Source organism: Arvicola amphibius, chromosome 4 (genome assembly GCF_903992535.2).
Source record: "Arvicola amphibius chromosome 4, mArvAmp1.2, whole genome shotgun sequence".
In the NCBI taxonomy this organism is placed as follows: Eukaryota; Metazoa; Chordata; class Mammalia; order Rodentia; family Cricetidae; genus Arvicola; species Arvicola amphibius.
Genome location: NC_052050.1, coordinates 148,129,357 through 148,146,749, shown reverse-complemented (window position 1 = coordinate 148,146,749; position 17,393 = coordinate 148,129,357). Strand labels below are relative to the sequence as shown.

Here is a 17,393-nt window from a genome sequence, read left to right as displayed (position 1 = left end):
TCACTCTAAGAAAAGCTTCTGAGCTGACTTAGTCGTGAGACTAAATTTGATGGTTTCATACACAAATCAAAAATGGGGCAGGGTATGCAAATAAAACATAAATCTATCAGCAACTTCAACCAGAGTTAAAGGATAGGAATGCATACCAGCAATGGCTGGGTTCGAAATGGGTCTGGGGAAGATCAGGCATTTCCAGGAAGGGCATCTCACAAGACTCCCACCTATGGGATTTGCTGGCTCCAACCTCATTAATAATCCATAGTAGCGACAGAGGGTTTTAGGGTCTGCAGGGAGGGAAAGGGAAGGGGACCATACTGGTTTACTGTACAGCATTCTAGGAAGAGCACTGTGCCAAGAGCTATGTACAGCATCTCATTTTATGTTCAAGGATTCTAACGAGGTGAGCAATGTTCTCACTTACAGCTAATGAGTCAACGCTCTGAGAATGAGTAACACACTTCAGGCCACTTGGCTACTGAGTGGAAGGGCTGGTTTATAAGCTGGGTATTAATACAGGGATGTCCAGATTCTCTTATTAAAGAATGAGTCATTATGTATTTTAATTCCTTTCGGGGCATTTGATCCTATAGATACCCACAGACAAGGCGCCATATACCAGCTACTACTTCTCTAGATGCTGAAGACAAAGCAGTGACCAAAGGCTCTGGTTTTAAGCAGTTTGGTTCAAGATTTGGGTAGAGCTCATGGTAGGATGCTTGCATGTTTGAGCCCACTGCTCCACCCGCACCAAGGAGGCCCTAGAGTAGATAATACTAAAGTTACCGCACCCAAGGAAGTAAAAGGGCATAGCAGTAATTCAGTTAGCATACATGGACCAGTCATTTAAAGAGCTTTTTATTTTTGTTCCTTTGAGACAGGGTTTCCATTGTAGCCCAGGCTATCCTCAAATTCGCAGCAATATTCTTGCTTCTATCTTCCAAAAACTAAGACTACAGGCATGAGCCACCAGTCTCCATGTAGAGGCTTTTACTACCTATATGACAGATGTATAAATAATCTAATGAGTAGAAGAAAAATATTTGAGAGAATGACATCAAAGAAAAAGCGGTGACCAAAGGAAGCAAATGTCACCCAGGGAGAACTAAAGAACCTCCTGCCTCCCTCCCTCCTCCCCACCCCCTGCCTACCAGCCTGCCTTCAACCCAATCCAACAGGAACAAATCAGTAATTTGGCTGCTGGTTTTAAAAGACAGAATCAGGTGAACATCTAAGCAAAACATGGGTGGGTGGGACAGGAAGTATGGTGTCGGGAGAACACGTGAAAGTCTAGACCTCTGGAGTAGACCCCACACGTATATAGACAGGGCCCCTCCCGAAGACACACAGGAAAATCTGAGGCCAAGAGGTGGCTGCGGCTTACCCATGAGGTAAGACTGTAAGTAACGTCACCTAGGCCTCCATAGGCACCATTGCAAAGGAAACAGTAGGATGCTCAGGAAGGTGGATGCTGTACATATCAGACTGCCTGGATCTCAGCCTTAAACACATGGACGCTCAACTGCACTCCCCACCCCTCCACCACCCCTTGGCCTCCGCTCTACCCAAAGAAGCAGAATAAGAGGCAGCAGACCCGCACTGGCAACGTTCCTGAAAGACGAGAGGCCCCTGGACTGCAAAGTTAGAGAATACAGCTGTATAAGTGGGGTAAATGCTAATGGCTGGAGAACCCAAGAAAAGGACGCGTGACTGCACGTCAAACTTTCTGTACAACTGGAAAAAAAAACTTGGAGTGAACAAGTCATCCATGTATGGGTTGAAAGGATGAAGCAGGGGAGGGCTGAAAATAGGCCATTCTCCAAAAACGGGACACAATTCAAGGATGAACTCTAGATAACTCTAGAACCCAAACTATCAGTTTGTACCAGCCTTGGATGATGGCATCACCATCATCACCATCATCATCATCATCATCTTTAAAGCCCTGAGCAAGCTCTGTGGCACTTCTCATATCTGCTTCTCTAGGCTGACCGTGAGAGCCCCACTTCTGTAGGTGGGAGGCAGAGCTGACGGTCAGAGCCCCACTTCTAGGAGACACCACATACAGGTGTCTGCAGGCCCACGTGACTCTCCTCCCTGATGCCAGCCTTCTCAGAGTGCCACAAGCTCCGGCATCGAAGGACACTCACAGTACCCATGTATTAAAGAGCGGGCTTTTCTATGCCCATGGTTGGCCAACACCTGCTGCTGTGAGAGTAGAGAACCTCCCTACCAGAGGGCAGCGCTGTTCAGACGACCCTAGCTCACCCGCCCCTAGCTCACCCGCCGTTCCAGGAAAGTAGGGAGTGGAGCCCTTTGGTGGGAAGGGAAACCTCTTCTTGGGAACAGTCATTCGCACCATGACTTAGGAAGGAAGGAACTCTATCTGAGCCCTGGCTGAACTCCTCACTCACTCCACAAGGTTCTCTCCACATCTCACCACACCCTCTGCAGAGGCAATTCCCTAGGTGCCTGACTGGACTCACGTCTACCCTGCAGGGCCTGGCTTTGTTTCTAGGGCGGGACTTACCAATGTCACTCAGCAGGGTAAGGATGGCTCCTTCCCGCAGGCCACAGCAGTTTTCGAACTGGTTCAAGTACTAAGGAGAAGATGAAAGGCGGGGTCAGTCTGGGTGGTCAGAGACCCCTGAAAAGCCCTCCAGTGTCTTCTGCCAGTCAGACCGCTGAGTGCTGGTACTATCCCAGGGTTCAGGGGGGCTGGCTGGAGGCAGCTGGGGCAGTAGGACTTGCTCCAGGGTCAAAGCGAGGCAGCAGCCTGCAGTTATCCATGTATTCACCTCCCTGGCCCTGGCAGGAAGTATCTGAATCAACTTCACTACTGCTGCAAGTCTGAAGAGAGCGGCTGGGGTCTAATGTCAATAGCAACTGAGTTTGCTCTCGAGATTCCTGCAAAAGGGGCTGGCAGAGAGTGACTCACCAAAAGCCACCCTCTAGCTGCTCTGCTAACAGGGTCTTCCCTGGACAATCTAATGTGGGGGAATGTGCACTTGCTACATACCTGGCAATGCACCTAGTACTTCATGGTGAATTCAGCAGACTCTCCCTGCTCCACCCAGCATCACTGCCCTGAGTCCCACGGCTCCCTCTACAGGAAGAGAAGCTGAAATCTCCATGTCAGAGGTGAAGAAACTGAGACCGGGGAGTCTAATATCAGCGGGAGCTGGGCTTTGAATGGCTCTAAGTTTACCAAGTGGCTCCACGTGCTGCTATGAGTCAGCTTGTGGTCATCCACATTCGATTCATGACCATCCCCGACTGGTTATCGATACGCCATATAGTTCATTCTTTTCATGGTTTAGGTTTTTGTTTGTTTTTGAGGCTATGCATTTTTTTTTTTTTTTGGACAGAGTCTCACCATACTTTGTAAGTTGATCTCAAATTCTTGAAAAAAGAGTCTCCTGTCTTCGCTACAGGGTCTCTCTGTGTAGCCTTGGAGGAACTCACTCTGTAGACCAGACTGTCCTCAAACCCACAGAGATCTGCCTGCCTCTGCCTCCCCAGTGCTGGGATTAAAGGCGTGCGTAACCACTGCCTGACAAGTCTCCTGTCTTAAATTTCCCCCTAGCTGGACTACAGGTACAAAGCAAGCATGGTAGACATAAGTCTTGAAATTAACTCTGAATCTGAAATTTGCTATCCGCTATTCAAGCTTAGCACTCTAGGACAGTGGTTCTCAACCTGTGGGTCACAACCTCTTTGGGGGGCATTAAACCATCCTTTTACAGGGGTCACCTAAGACCATCAGGAAACACAGATATGTATATTATGATTCACAACCGTAGCAAAATTATAGTTATGAAATGGCAGCACAAATAATTTTGTGGTGGGGGTCACCACAGCATGAGGAACTGTGTTATAAGGCCGCAGCACTAGGAAGGTTGAGAACCACTGTTCTAAGAGATAATATAGATTTCACCCACTCTTTTTTTTTAACTTTTAAAGAGAAGGAAAAGACAGGTTACCTTATTTAGGAAATGAAGAGAACAAGATCACAAAAGCTCTAGGCAGCAAGACCCTCCTCCCCCAGAGCCATTTCAAGTGACAGCAAGGACAGAGGTCCTTTTAAGCAACCACATCCCACCTCTCCCTAGATCACCCCGAAGCCCAGGCCAAGAGGCATCCTGAGATCTCCATCCCCTTTCCCTCGTCTTACGGGGTCTCTGCTGCCTGATGGGGCAAGTGTTCATCTCCACTGTGCTTCTGGTCACACCACCCACTTCTCTCTCCAGCCTGACCAGCTTGTCACTTGATTCTGACAGCTTACAACAGCATGGCTGCCTTCCCACCCAAGGTCAGGAAACAGGAGCATCACGGTGTTGTCACCCTATGTATGGGAACAGGTCATATCCTGTGCCCTAGCTACACCTCCGTCAGGACTTCCCACCCCTAACGGGAGACTCGCTCACAGAAACTTTTCTTTTATGAAGGGGAAAGGGCCCCGCAGAACAAAGGCCACAGCACATGACGTATGTCAGGGGAACTGCTATGTAAAAGGAGCCCTGAAAGAGCGCTTGGGCCCCATGCTGTGAGTCTTTATAGTAAGGAGCTGAATGGAGTTATAGTCGGAGTACATTTGAAAACAACTCACTTGGAGCTTTTATTTTTTTTTTTCCCACACTAAATGACATGACCCAGGTTCACAGACAGGGAGTTCCACCACAGCCATGGTAGGCAGCTGGTGATTTATCTAAGTAACGTCTCTAGACCATGGCATCTACCTGCAGTGCAGGAATTCTATCTAGGTACCAATATGTTGAAACCATAAACCAGGCACCCTATAAAAGCATAGTGTCTGGGTGGCACACAACTGTCCCTGTGACCCGGGAGAACTGCCACTGCCCTCTGTCCAGTGTGGCTTTGGAGCGGAGAAGGCAAGACAGCGAGCAGGAAAGTGGAAAGGCCGCAGGTTGAGTCGGGAGGACCTGGAACTGCGGCCCTGACTCCCTCCCACCCTCCGCAGTTCTGTGCAACGCTGTCACATCTGTGAAAAAAGTCTCTCCCCATCGGACAGCAGTGACACTGACCCCAAAAGCATGCAGTGGCCCTCACATGCCGAAGGGGGAGGAATCTGTGTTGCGGCTTCCCTCTTGCTTCCCTGGTCCAGGTCTGATGGCAAGTTTTCCTTGTCACATCAGTGATCACGTGACACGGCCCATCTTCGGCTTTCTTGCAGGCATTTTTGACTAAGCCTTCTGATTTACACTTATGGAAACCACCCCAAAGAAGGCACAGAAGAGGGTCTTGGCATAGGTGAGGTTAGTCCACTGACTGCTTGGGCTTGCTGGATGATGGTGAATGGTCTCTCCATTTGTCCCCTCCCAGCGTCCCAGACTACATGGACCTAAACCCTACAACCCTGGAAGACTCACCCTTCGGAGATCTCCTCCTTGGCAGTACTCCATGGCCAACAGAGGCAAATCGTTGGGTGCCAAGTTCTGCATCCCCTCGGGGACATCCCGCGCAGCCACCACATTGGGATGGTTCAGCCTAGAAAGAGGGGAAACCAATAAACATTTGAGCTTCAGCTCAAATCCATCCCCCTTGTTCCATATCTCAGCTGCCAACAAAGGCACAGAATAACCAGTCCTCTTGGGAACGAAACAGAAGTAGTCTACAAAGTTAACAAAGTTAACATGTTAACTCAGCCTTCCTCAGCCCTGGAAACTCAAATACCCTGCAAGCATATCATGTATCATTTCATTGTTCTTAAAGTGTCTGATTCAAGTTTTCATTGTGCTGCAAGGCTGCTTCTAACAGTGACCTTACGCCATTTAAGGGGACCGGTGATGAGAGCATGCGTGTGGATATTCAACGAGGGAGCAACTGCTCTCTCTCTCTCTCTCTCTCTCTCTGCTTTTTAAGAAAGGAGCAGAGGACTGGAGAGATGAATCAGCAGTTGAGACTGGGCTCTTCCAGAGGACCTGGGCTTGAGTCCCAGCACCCGCGTGTTGGAGCACAACTGTCAACCGGCTTGGAACTCCAGTCCCAGAAGGTCCAACTCCACTTTTGGCCTCCTCAGCACCAAGCATGCATGTGGTACCCAAATGCAGGCAAGACTCATACATGTAAAAATTAAATCATTTAAAGAAACGAAAGAAGTGAGCGGAGGGAGCATCTTCTTGGTTACTTCAAGCTAACTCTTATAGCGCTTACTTAGAGATCTCAGCAGTGGGAGGAGAGCATCCACCCAGGACAGAAAGATCCTGTCCCCACACTGTGTAGGTATCCACAGAGGGCAAACAGCAGCAGAGGGTCACATGCCACTCTAGAATTAGAAGCATAGGGAAGACAAGGATATTTTTGCTGAAAAATAAAAACTTATCACGATTGACTTATATAATTTTTGACAGGGTCTCATGTTGCCTATGCTGGTCTCAAATTCCTGGGCTCAGCTATTCCTCCTGTCTCCAGCCTCCCAAGTTGCTGGGCCTATAGGAGCACACCACCATGTTTAGCTGTGATGGCTATCTTAAATTTAATGTAACAGGCCTGACCACAAACTCAACGTAGTGTTTAAGCACTACTCCTTTAGAAGCCCTGAGGACAGTCGCCTCTCTGGATAGCCTGGGCAGTGTCCTGATGGAAGAGACTGAGGGTTCTTTTCTAGTATGACAGGGAAATCGTGCTGTGGTTTTCATTCCGGCATCACAGGGCTGTGGAAGTGGCTTCCCCAGATATGGGCGCAGGTCCTCACCTTCTCATGATCTGGATCTCCAGGCACCAGCGATCTCTGTTCTTCGGGCTGAGCTCCTGTCGGCACTGCTTGATGGCAATCTGTTCACCTGTCGCCTACAGAAAGGGCACACTGGGCATCAGAACAATTAATGACCAAAGAGACGACCCCCCACAGAGCCCTACCAGCCACGTAGGTAGCCTAAAGAGCACCTGGACTGTCTGGCTGCTCTCCCCACATTGCTCATCTCCTGTGTCTCTGCTCATCTAGGGAACACAGATCCTTCAAGCCTTGCTCTGTCCTTCTGTCCTCCACAAAAGCTCTATAGCAAATTCCTGTCCAGGGACGACATCTCTCTCCATACCCCAACCGTTGCCATATTAGGTTAAGCCATACAGCACTGTTGGTCACATGTGATTCAACTTGACATTGGCACAGTGGCTATCCCCATGGTTTCATGCAAGAGTCTCTCTCTTCAGAGACGAGTATAGGGTAGTCAGTGGGTCACAGGACAGCTCAAACTCCACTTCTTTCACCAGCTATGCAGAGATTGTGTCTTTACTTAAGAAAAAGGAGTACTAGCCTGCCACAATTCAAAGCTGAAATGAAGATGAGGGTGGAGCAATGCCGACCCACAGAGTGTATCCGCCAACTCTACAGGAGGACGCATGTACTCTTCAGAAGCTCGGCTTCATTGTTAATTGACTCCGCCAACTCTACAGGAGGACGCATGTACTCTTCAGAAGCTCGGCTTCATTGTTAATTGACTCCACCAACTCTACAGGAGGACGCATGTACTCTTCAGAAGCTCGGCTTCATTGTTAATTGACTCCGCCAACTCTACAGGAGGACGCATGTACTCTTCAGAAGCTCGGCTTCATTGTTAATTGACTCCGCCAACTCTACAGGAGGACGCATGTACTCTTCAGAAGCTCGGCTTCATTGTTAATTGACACACTTCTTTACTTTAGAATGATCTAGTGAAGCCAAGGCTGGACTGATAATCACTATGGCTACAAGGATGTCATCGGATTTCTGATCCTCCTGGTCCCCCCCCACCCCAAGTGCTGGGATTACAGGTGTACATGTACCTCTGCGCCAAGTTTATATGTGCTGGGGATCAAACCTAGGGCTTTGTGAACCTAGGGCTTTGTGAACACCAGGCAAGCATTCCACCAATTGAACTACATTCTGTAGCACAAATAATAAAAACACAGAGACAGATATTGGGGTTTGAGAAGGAGATCAGAAAAGCAAAGCAGTCAACCCCTAGAGACCTTTTACTGCAACCAAATCTTCAGACCAAAGGGTGAGATCCTGTCTCCACAAATCCTCAGACTAAAGACTCCAGTGAGTTTCTATCTCTTCCCCTTTATATTCCTCTGTCCAGCCATATCGCTTCTGTCTCCATCTCCCTAGTGCTGGGATTAAAGCTGTGTGACTTGCAAACACTGGGATGAAAGGTGTGAGCCACAACCATCTGGATCTTTTTCTGGATCTTGTGTAGCCCAGGGTAGCCTTGAACCCATAGAGATCCATCTGCATTCGTCCCCCAAGTCCCTGGCCTCTAGGGGCTTAGTTTTGCATTCTGATCTTCAGGCAAGCTTATTAAAATACAAATAAAATATCACTATAATATTCTTAACCTCACTGTGGTTTCTTCAATGGAAAAATCAGTATTTTGTGACTTAGCTAGGTGACTAATTCCTGAGGCTAACAGATATCTCTTTGCTATATACAGTCCAGGAGAACATGAAGGATGGAGGAGCTCTGAGCCTGTGGTTTTGGCGGCAGCGGCAGCGGCAGCGGCAGCGGCAGTGGCAGCAGCAGCAACAGGGAGAAGCCCTGGTGTGAAGTGTCCCAGAGTCAAACGTGGCAGCCTCAAGCAAGGCTGAAGGACAGTAGTTATTTGACTCCCTATTCACAGTGACACCGGCCAATTCACTGAGAATAGCTACAGAGAGAAATCCTTTCTGACTCTCTAGTCTATTGCTCAGTATAAAAACGCCTACAGTGGGGGCAGGAAGGCAGAAGTTTATCCTGCCTGGAAATCTCTCATCTGGGAACCCTAGCATGACAGTTTCAGCAGGGGCTTTCCCAGTGGATGTCTGAGGGTTGATGTAAGCAGCTACCTGAAGATGCTTTACTATGCTCTGCCAAGGACCACTCCGGAATGCTCTCTCTGAACGTTCTAAGCGCCCAATTTGATGGCGCTCTGCTATCTACCTCTATGTTATTTCTATTTGTTCTTTCATTTTTGCTTGCTACACACATTAAAAACCTCACTCATTCAACACTGATGGTGGGCTATTTTCCATACAGAACAAGATTTCTGCTTCTACATATAGAAGGTGAAGGACTGAAACCTCTAAAGACCTTCAAAATCAGCCACGGTCAACATAGCTAAGACTGCTGGCCCTGTGAAGGATGTCCTAGAGACCCCAGAGACCATTCTCCTCACTTGTACACTTTATGAAAAGGATTCTGTATCTTCTAAGTGTGAAATTCACACAGTAATGAGTGTGGGATTGGAAATGACAAGAAGACTGTAGCAAGACTTCCCAGTGCCCAAGTCCTTAGGAGACAACTTGCCTCATATTTACCCAAATGCCCAAAACTCCTGCAAGGGCCTGGGACTACCTGGTAATGGAAGGAAAATGGAAATCTCCAAACACAACGGGCAGTCATCTAATGTGATCACGAATCAATAAATCAACCCTAAAACTGTGGTTATGGCTGAAAACTTCAGAAATGGGATTGGTCATAACCACTTTGATGCCAGAGCACAAATATTACAAAACGTCTAAAACAGTCTCAGATCTATTTTGACTCTAAAACTAGGGCTTATCATGTCCAAGATGCAATTATTACTTGCATGCCTAGTTTTCTGGTATGTTCTAAGTATACAACCAAAGTCACAACTAATGCTGGAGCAGGGTCCCCACTTACAAAACCCACGCCACTATAGGAGTCACTTCCCATCTTGCCCAGAGTCCCTCTACCCCCTAGACAAGACCAATCTCTTTTCTGCCTGTATGGATTTCATAATTTGACATTTCATGTAAACCGACTCACACATGTATAACTGTAGACAGACTTTCTCAAAGGTCTTTAAGACTTCTTAAAGAAGTGAGATGCATTTCGTAGTGCATTTGTGCTGCAGCTACGTAGCCACTTGGGTGATGTCAACAGCCCCTCCGGCCGGCCCACGGGAGGAGGGGTCATTAACTGCCCCTGCATCCCTCTTTCCTTTTCTTCGTTAAAGATCCTGATTTTAAGCATGGATTCTGAGGCTCTCTCTGAAGAGCTGACTTCTTTTATATATTGTAGCTCCTACTGATGCTGAATCAATCACCGTGGCTACACAGTTGAACCAAGGGTGAAGTCCAGCTATGGTCTTCAGGAGTGAGAGGCCATGTTAGAAAAGCATTTCTCTGGTTGGTGTACATTCTCAGAAGCCACAGCTTGGACAAGCCATACCTCGAGATCATGAACCCCCAATTTGTCTCAAACTGACTGGAACTTAGTTTTCAGTTTCACTTCCTATTAGTGTTTAGATTCTAATTTCTTCTGTTTTGTCAATTTGATGTAAGCTTGAGTCATCTGGGAACCTAACTGAAAAATTTCCCCCACCTAATTGCCTACAGCGAAGCTGTGGGATATTTTCTTGATTAATGATTGATGTGGGAGGGCCCGCCCACTGTGGATGGTGTTGCCCCACAGAAAGGTGGTCTTGGGCTTTATGGAAAAGCTGAGCAAGCTACGGAAAGCAAGACAGTAAGCAGTGTTTCTCCGTGGTCTCTGCTTCAGTTCCTGCCTCCAGGTTCCTGCCTTGGCTTCTTTTCATGAAGGGCCTGAAAGCCAAATAAACCCTTTCTTCCCCAAGTTGGTTTTGCTCATATGGCTATCATAGCAACGGAAACCTAGTTAGGAATTTCTCCAACTTGCTAGTAAGCAGACTCATTAAATAGAATACAATTTAAAAATTGTCAATATTCTCAATAAAAGGGAAAGGGCCAATCGCATTGGCTATATCGAACATAGCTGATTTCTGAAGGTCTGTTTTTTGCCTTTTACACAAAACACAAACCTTGTGTATGGCCGTGTATTATAAAGTTTGAAGAGGATGGGGGGTAAGGAGAGACATGTTCAGGAAGCTGGCAGCCACCAGAAGGGGACTGCACAAAGGGCACTAGAAGGCCAGTCTATAAAGAAACAGAAGGGTCACCCAGCGCCCTGTAGTTAGCTTCCTAACAATCCAGGGGAAACTCACAGAAAGTGCAGAACTTCCCTTAGAACTTCATTCCAGGGAGCCCAATCACTTACAACCACCCAAGTAGCAACAGCATGATAAGGATATAGTCGGAAGCCAGATCCTGCCCAAGATCAATGTTTCAGGAGGGAAAAGGTGTGAAATTGAGCCCAGAAAGAGCCCATGGATGGTACCTAGCCTGGAGAGTCAGAAGGTATGAAGGCACTAGCTACCACGTGTCCTGGAGACCCAGAGTGGTGTACTGGGTGTTGTTCAACCCTCATCAGAGAAGTTTTCACATGCAGTGGATGGCAGTTAACACAAAGGTCCACAGCTGATCAACGTCAAGAGCCTGGAATGCTCAGCCCTAAACGAGACACCGACATCACATACCTTTTCCCTAAACTCAGGAGTCATCCTGGAAAGACTGTAAGAGCCAGAGACTACAACAAAAGAGTATTTTCAGGACCAAGGAGGGCCATTTCATGTATGAACTCACAGCAGTATGAAGCACGCACAGGACAAGAAGGGTGTTCATGTATGGACTCACAGCAGTAAGAAGCACACACAGGCTCAAGCCAGGGAACATCCAAGCACGGAGAGGGAGGTAGGCAGAAAGTCCCACCCCTAGTTATTGGCAGTGTATAGATGCTGAGAGAGGCAGAATGGGTTCTCTGTAAGGGTGTGTTCTGTGGCAGCACCCCACCTCAGTAAGACACAGCACACGTTAGACTGGAAGGTTTAAAAAGACACAAAGCTGGATTGTTAGGGAAGTGGGAGAGAGCTGGGGGGAGTCAGAAGAGAGGAGTTGAATATGATCAAAATACATTGCACAAATTCTCAAATAAGCACTGGAAAGCAGAGGCCTGGGATACATCTAACAGCTCCTGTACCTAAGGCTCGGGGATCATTCAGAAGAGGGGGAAAGCCTGTAAGAGGCAGAACAGGGGGCTTGCTACGAGACTCATCGCACAATAATATCAGGAGCTACACCCACAAAGTCTCACTAACACGACTGCTTAAACGTGAGCTGAACAAGGACAAAAACAACAGACATGCTAACGTGGACAGGGAGAACCCTAGGAGGCTTCAAGCCCACGTAAATGACTCAATAACTACAGGCAACAAAGGAACACTGAGAGTGGGCGCAAGTGTCTTCCCCAGGGGGAAAACACTGATTGTCCAATACCAATGGTTAGCCCTGAAGACACATATATATATAACACATTATACAGACTGAGCAGGTTGTATTTATAAACACCTATGTATGTCAATATGCATGTAGGTGTATAACAATAATAATGATAAAGGGGGCCATGGATTTGAAAGACAGTAAGAGGAGTATATGGGAGGGTTTGGTGGGAGGAAAGGAAAGGAAATGGAAATGATATAATTATAAGACTTGCCAAGTGGCACAGACACCTTTCCCTGTGATAAAGGGCCACAACTCCTTCAGTCTTCCCGCAAGGCAGACACAAAGCCACACAGACCTCCAATCTCTCCCACAGATGTCAGGAACAGACTCAGGGGACAAATGCATTATCGCCTCCTTGAGCAAGTAAATACTCGGCACTGAGTCCGTCAGACCTCTGGCTCTTTATCCACAGATGAGAAAAAACTTGACCCTTTCAGGGATGCCAATTAAAATGAAATGCAGGGTGCGATCCTCAGACAGCCTTGAGCAGAGTATGAAACTATCATTTCCTTAGATGATGCTCTACCCACATAATCTCTTTTCCTGACAAGCCAGCTAAAGTCCACTTCCTCTCAAGAACTTGATGAAGTTCCATTTCCTCAAAGTCTTCCCTTGTTACCAAGCAAGAGAATATGGACACACAACCTGGCGCAGCTAGCACGGCTTGTTTTGTTTTTAGATAGTGTCTCACTGTATAGCTCTGGCTGTGCTGGAACTCACTGTGTAAGCCAGGCTGGCCTCGAACTTACAAAGATCCGCCTGCCTCTGTCCCTTGTGTTGTGAGTGCTGGGGTTAACGATGTGTGCCACCACGCCTGGTCAGCAAATGACATTCTTGATAAGCAGTAGTGGTTATTACTTTCACACGTGAGACTTTTTTAAAAATATTTTTTTATTATGTATACAATATTCTGTCTGTGTGTATGCCTGCAGGCTAGAAGAGGGTATTACAGATAGTTGTGAGCCACCATGTGGTTGCTGGGAATTGAACTCAGGACCTTTGGAAGAGCAGGCAATGCTCTTAACCTCTGAGCCATCTCTCCAGCCCGTGAGACTTAAATCTAGACTCAGTCATATTTCTAAGAATTCATTCAGTGTAAGTAAAGACTAACTAAGGACGTGTCTTCTCTTTATTTGCCTGCAGGAGCTCAGGGCCACGCCCATTAAGGACCTGAGTTCCAAGATCACACATTAAAACACAAAGGCAGATGGAAGTGATCTTAGCCTTATCAGTAAAGGCTAGCACTGCTTTATAGGAAGAATAACTGATAACACTTTGCCTTCTGGCCAGCCAGCCTGTTCACTACTTCCTGTAACCTTTACACGGGTCCCCCAGACTTGCGAGCCTCCTTCCCTGAAAGCCTACAGAGCCTACGGACAATGTAACATTTGCAAAGGACCCTGCAACATTTCCACACAGCATTTGCCTCATGTCTTTGCAGTCAGGCTGAGGATCCCTAATGCACACCAGAGGCTGTGCCAAGTGAGTCAGAATTCCAACCAACCTCTGTGTGAAGATGAGAATGTGTGGCTCCTTCCCCTGCCTACCCTCAAAAGGAACTGCAGGCTGAGGTCCCTGGAGTTGGATCTTTTCACACTCTCTCTATACATCTCAAGGTCTTGGGAAAACAATAGCCTACCTGAACCAACACAGTTTGTGCTGGGCCCTGAGCTGGAGATTTAGGAACATTCCCATGCAGCAAAAACTGTCAAGCTCACACTGTGGGGAATCCAGCAATCAAGGGAATTGGGGGAGGGGCATTGCTACACTGGTCTTTTTCAATGGGGAATACAGATTTGGGTATCCCTTGTTTTTTCCTTAGTACTTCAGAACTGTTTGGATTGATTGTAAAGAACCAACTAGTATCTCCGAAATAACTAGGAATATGCTGGGCGTGTCCTAAACTCTAGTTTCAACCTGCAGAAGCCCCCATGGAATATATGGTCTGGATCTAAATAAATGTACATGTTAATAGTATATCCTCTTTCGGGATATTACCTAACTCCCCAGCGCTTCTGTTTCCTGGGCTACGAAATGGAATTAGAGCTGTTGACCCTGGATGTAAAGCATGTCAGATAAGGTACACAGCTCAGAGTAATGCAAACAAAACCCGCATGGAAGACACCTGGCTTGAGGCTGGCAGGCAATAGGTCTGCAGCCATGACCCTGGTCCTTAGGCAGCACTTCTCGGTGATAGCTACATGCATTCTCTTGTGTATAGACAGGAGAAAGCCTATGAAGTAGCAAGAAGATGCCTGGTGCCAAGTGCGGCTACCACATCTTAGATGCATTCTTCAAGAGGCTTCGGACAGAGGTGCATCCACCGGAAAACATGCTGCATCTTCTGATCTCAGATATGGACCAAAGATCGCGTCTGCGCATCCAAAGCAGCCCCCGGCTTTTCCTGTGGATCAGCCCATGAAGACGGCAGAGGACTGTAGACTACACAGGCAGGTCCTTCGGACAGCACCACTTCAGCTGGGCTCCTCCCCAACTCTGACCCCACCCAGTCCTGTCCATGCTACTCCTAGATCGCCCTTACGTCTGCACACTTCTCCCTGTCATCACCACCATCGGCCAGGCTAGTGTCTCACCTGGACTGCTCAATTGCCAGTCAAGACTTTAATTATAGCTGTTCAGGAAGGATTGATTCCCTAGAAAGGTGGCTTTTAATTTTAGTTATATTTCTCAAGGGTTGCCCAAGACTGGAATCCTAAAAAAAATAAAAATACACTTCTGGAGAGCCCCTCCAGGATCTATCAGAAGGTCCTGTAACTGTCCAGGAAGAAATGAAGATATAAATGACAGAGACATCTCCAAACACCGAACCCCAAAGAGATGGGAATTTCCCCAGGAATTTCAGGTTGGGAGAAGAAAAGGTACCACCCAGAAGGGGAATTTGTCTTCTGGAGAAAGATTTGTAAGGAACTCTCAGAGATCTTAGAGGATGACAACATGGGTCAGTGGTAAGCTGGGCCACCGGGCTGCTCTGATGCACACAGCCTTGACCTTCTGTTTAAACCCTAATCCCAGTCAGGATCCTGAAGACAGACTTGTGTGTTTGCTGGGTCTCTCTGTCCCTCCTCCCAATGTGACTACACTGACTCTCCACTATTAATTTGACTCTTTTAATTGGCTTATTGAAGATGGGTGGCAGCACCTGGCTTAGGGTACAGGCTGTGACCCCCAAGTATGACATTACACACCCTGTCTGTTACTCAGCAACCCTGAGGTAAGTAAGTGATCTACTGCAGAAGGAGGGATGGAGCTACAGAAATATCACAGGTGACATGTACTTTTCAGGCATTACGATGAACTAACTATCCAAAATGCATAAAATAACTCTCATACAGTAAATTAAAGAGTCCTGCAAAGAATTCCAGTGTACTTAAACCACTAGCCCAAACCAAAATATTTGGAAGAACAAAAACTTTTAACATGAGAAACTTGCGTCAAACACATACGGACTAAAATAATGAGAATATAATCAGATCCAAAAAGAAATCAATCCAAATCGCTCAGCGGCCTATGCACTGCACATTTTCACCCATCATCCTTAACTCTGTGCTTTGTACAGACCGTACAAAAGGCCACGGAACTATCAACTATTTAAACATATTTTAAAATTTAAATTTATTTAAAACATTTTATTGCTCTCATCTTTTAACACTATACTGTATTCTACAACATTCACCAGTGTGTACTGTATTACATGTCAGTCTAATTTTAGTAAGAATATTATTTGAAATACCTAGAATGACAGCTTACTCTTTTGTTTCTTCTTATTTAAGTGGCATGGTTAAGACGGTTTTTGAGAGTCAACGTTTTGCAGCTCTCAGACCCCTTTGCGCAGACCATTTTCTTAACTCTCCCACGCCGCCCCATTAGCCAAGAATAGGAGGGAGCCCACCCATTCACGCTGGCCCTGACAGAAGCAGCACCAAGAAATCCCACCCACTCTCCCCGGGGCCAGGACCCTACCTGATTGTGCCATCGGATGACGTTTCCAAATCCCCCGGTCCCGAGACGTTCTTTCATTTCCCAGGCCCCACAGGTCTGGGTTGGGAGGGATGGTGACCAGCTCATATCGATGCCCTGCTAACTCTAGAAGCAAGCAGGAGGAGAGGACAAGTTCAGAGAGATGGGGAAAAGGAGCTCACGAAGCACTGTGGGTCAGCAGCGGCTGCTGCCCTTCCAGGTGAGGGAAGCACTCCGGTTTAGTTAATAAATAAAAGTTGCTGCTGCGGCCCGGCCCGCTGGCGGGTCGCGTCCCCACCGATCGCAGCCACAGACCCCGGGAAGAGGAGGAGCGCGCGTCCACTCGAGCCCTTCCACGCGCCGCGAGCCGCCCTCGCCTGGGACTCACCTGCCCCGGGGGCCGCGGGGCCGCCAGCGACACCCACAGAGGACATGAAAACTCAGGGTCCCCACGCAGCCAGCACAGCGCCACTTCCTCAAACACTTCCTGCCCTGACGTCACGGCAACTTGGCGGCCCTTAAAGGAGACGTGCGAGCGGCTCTCTGGGATGGAGAGCAACAGCCTGCCGCGGGGTTCTGGGCTTGGCGGCTCGGAGAGTTCTATGTCCTGGCGCTTTTCAGGCTGAGCTTGATCCGACCAGCTAGGCAGTTCGTACGTGTGTGTGTGTGTGTGGGGGGACCTCCTGAGTCCCCACTGGGACTGACTTAGGTGCTGATAAGAATTGTCTTCCTGTCTCCCACTGCCGTTCATCGAGTCTGAATGCTCCGGGTTCAGTGCTAAGAATGATAAACCACACTGATGCTCCTCAAGAAGTAACAAACCACCATCCGCCTCAAAACAAACAAAAACACAAAACAAACAGAGGTAAGAGTACAAAAACAAAGCAAAACAAAAACTAGTAGTGTCTACCTAAGCTGGAGTTGCCGCGCTGGTAACAATGGGAGCATCGTGAAATTGCTAGTTATTAGGTCAAGGACCTGGACACTGCCCCTGCCTGTGCCCACTCCACCCCCCAGCCCCAATCCCGGCCCCCTCATCTTCTCCTCGAACAAGTTGGGTTCACTCACTCAGAAGCCTAATTCCTGACACAATGAAAAGCTGAAAAGGAGGTTTATTCAATGCGACAATATTGAGGAAAGACAGAAAGAGGCCCGGTCACTCCCACCCAAACCTCTGCCAACCCAAGTCCAATTCTGGGTCCTGACATGAGGTTTGGGTTTCAGTGGAAGGCCAGAGACATGCATAACTAAGCAGTCCTGCAAAAGGTGTGTTCAGG

At 47.7% G+C, this 17,393-nt stretch overlaps 1 protein-coding gene across 1 annotated transcript in view; it reads right to left on the bottom strand.

Moving 5' to 3' along the window:
- Ikbkb (inhibitor of nuclear factor kappa B kinase subunit beta) overlaps window positions 1-16,618 on the bottom strand; it is a 47,681-nt gene extending 31,063 nt beyond the window's left edge. Inside the window, exons 1-5 of the mRNA XM_038326907.2 lie at window positions 16,505-16,618; window positions 16,120-16,242; window positions 6,713-6,807; window positions 5,388-5,505; window positions 2,528-2,597 (exon numbers count right to left, since the gene is read on the bottom strand). Of these exons, the coding sequence (XP_038182835.1) occupies window positions 2,528-2,597; window positions 5,388-5,505; window positions 6,713-6,807; window positions 16,120-16,224 (388 nt within the window). The 5' untranslated portion in view covers window positions 16,225-16,242; window positions 16,505-16,618. The remainder of the gene's footprint in view (window positions 1-2,527; window positions 2,598-5,387; window positions 5,506-6,712; window positions 6,808-16,119; window positions 16,243-16,504) is intronic.
- Between the last annotated feature and the right edge of the window lie 775 nt (window positions 16,619-17,393).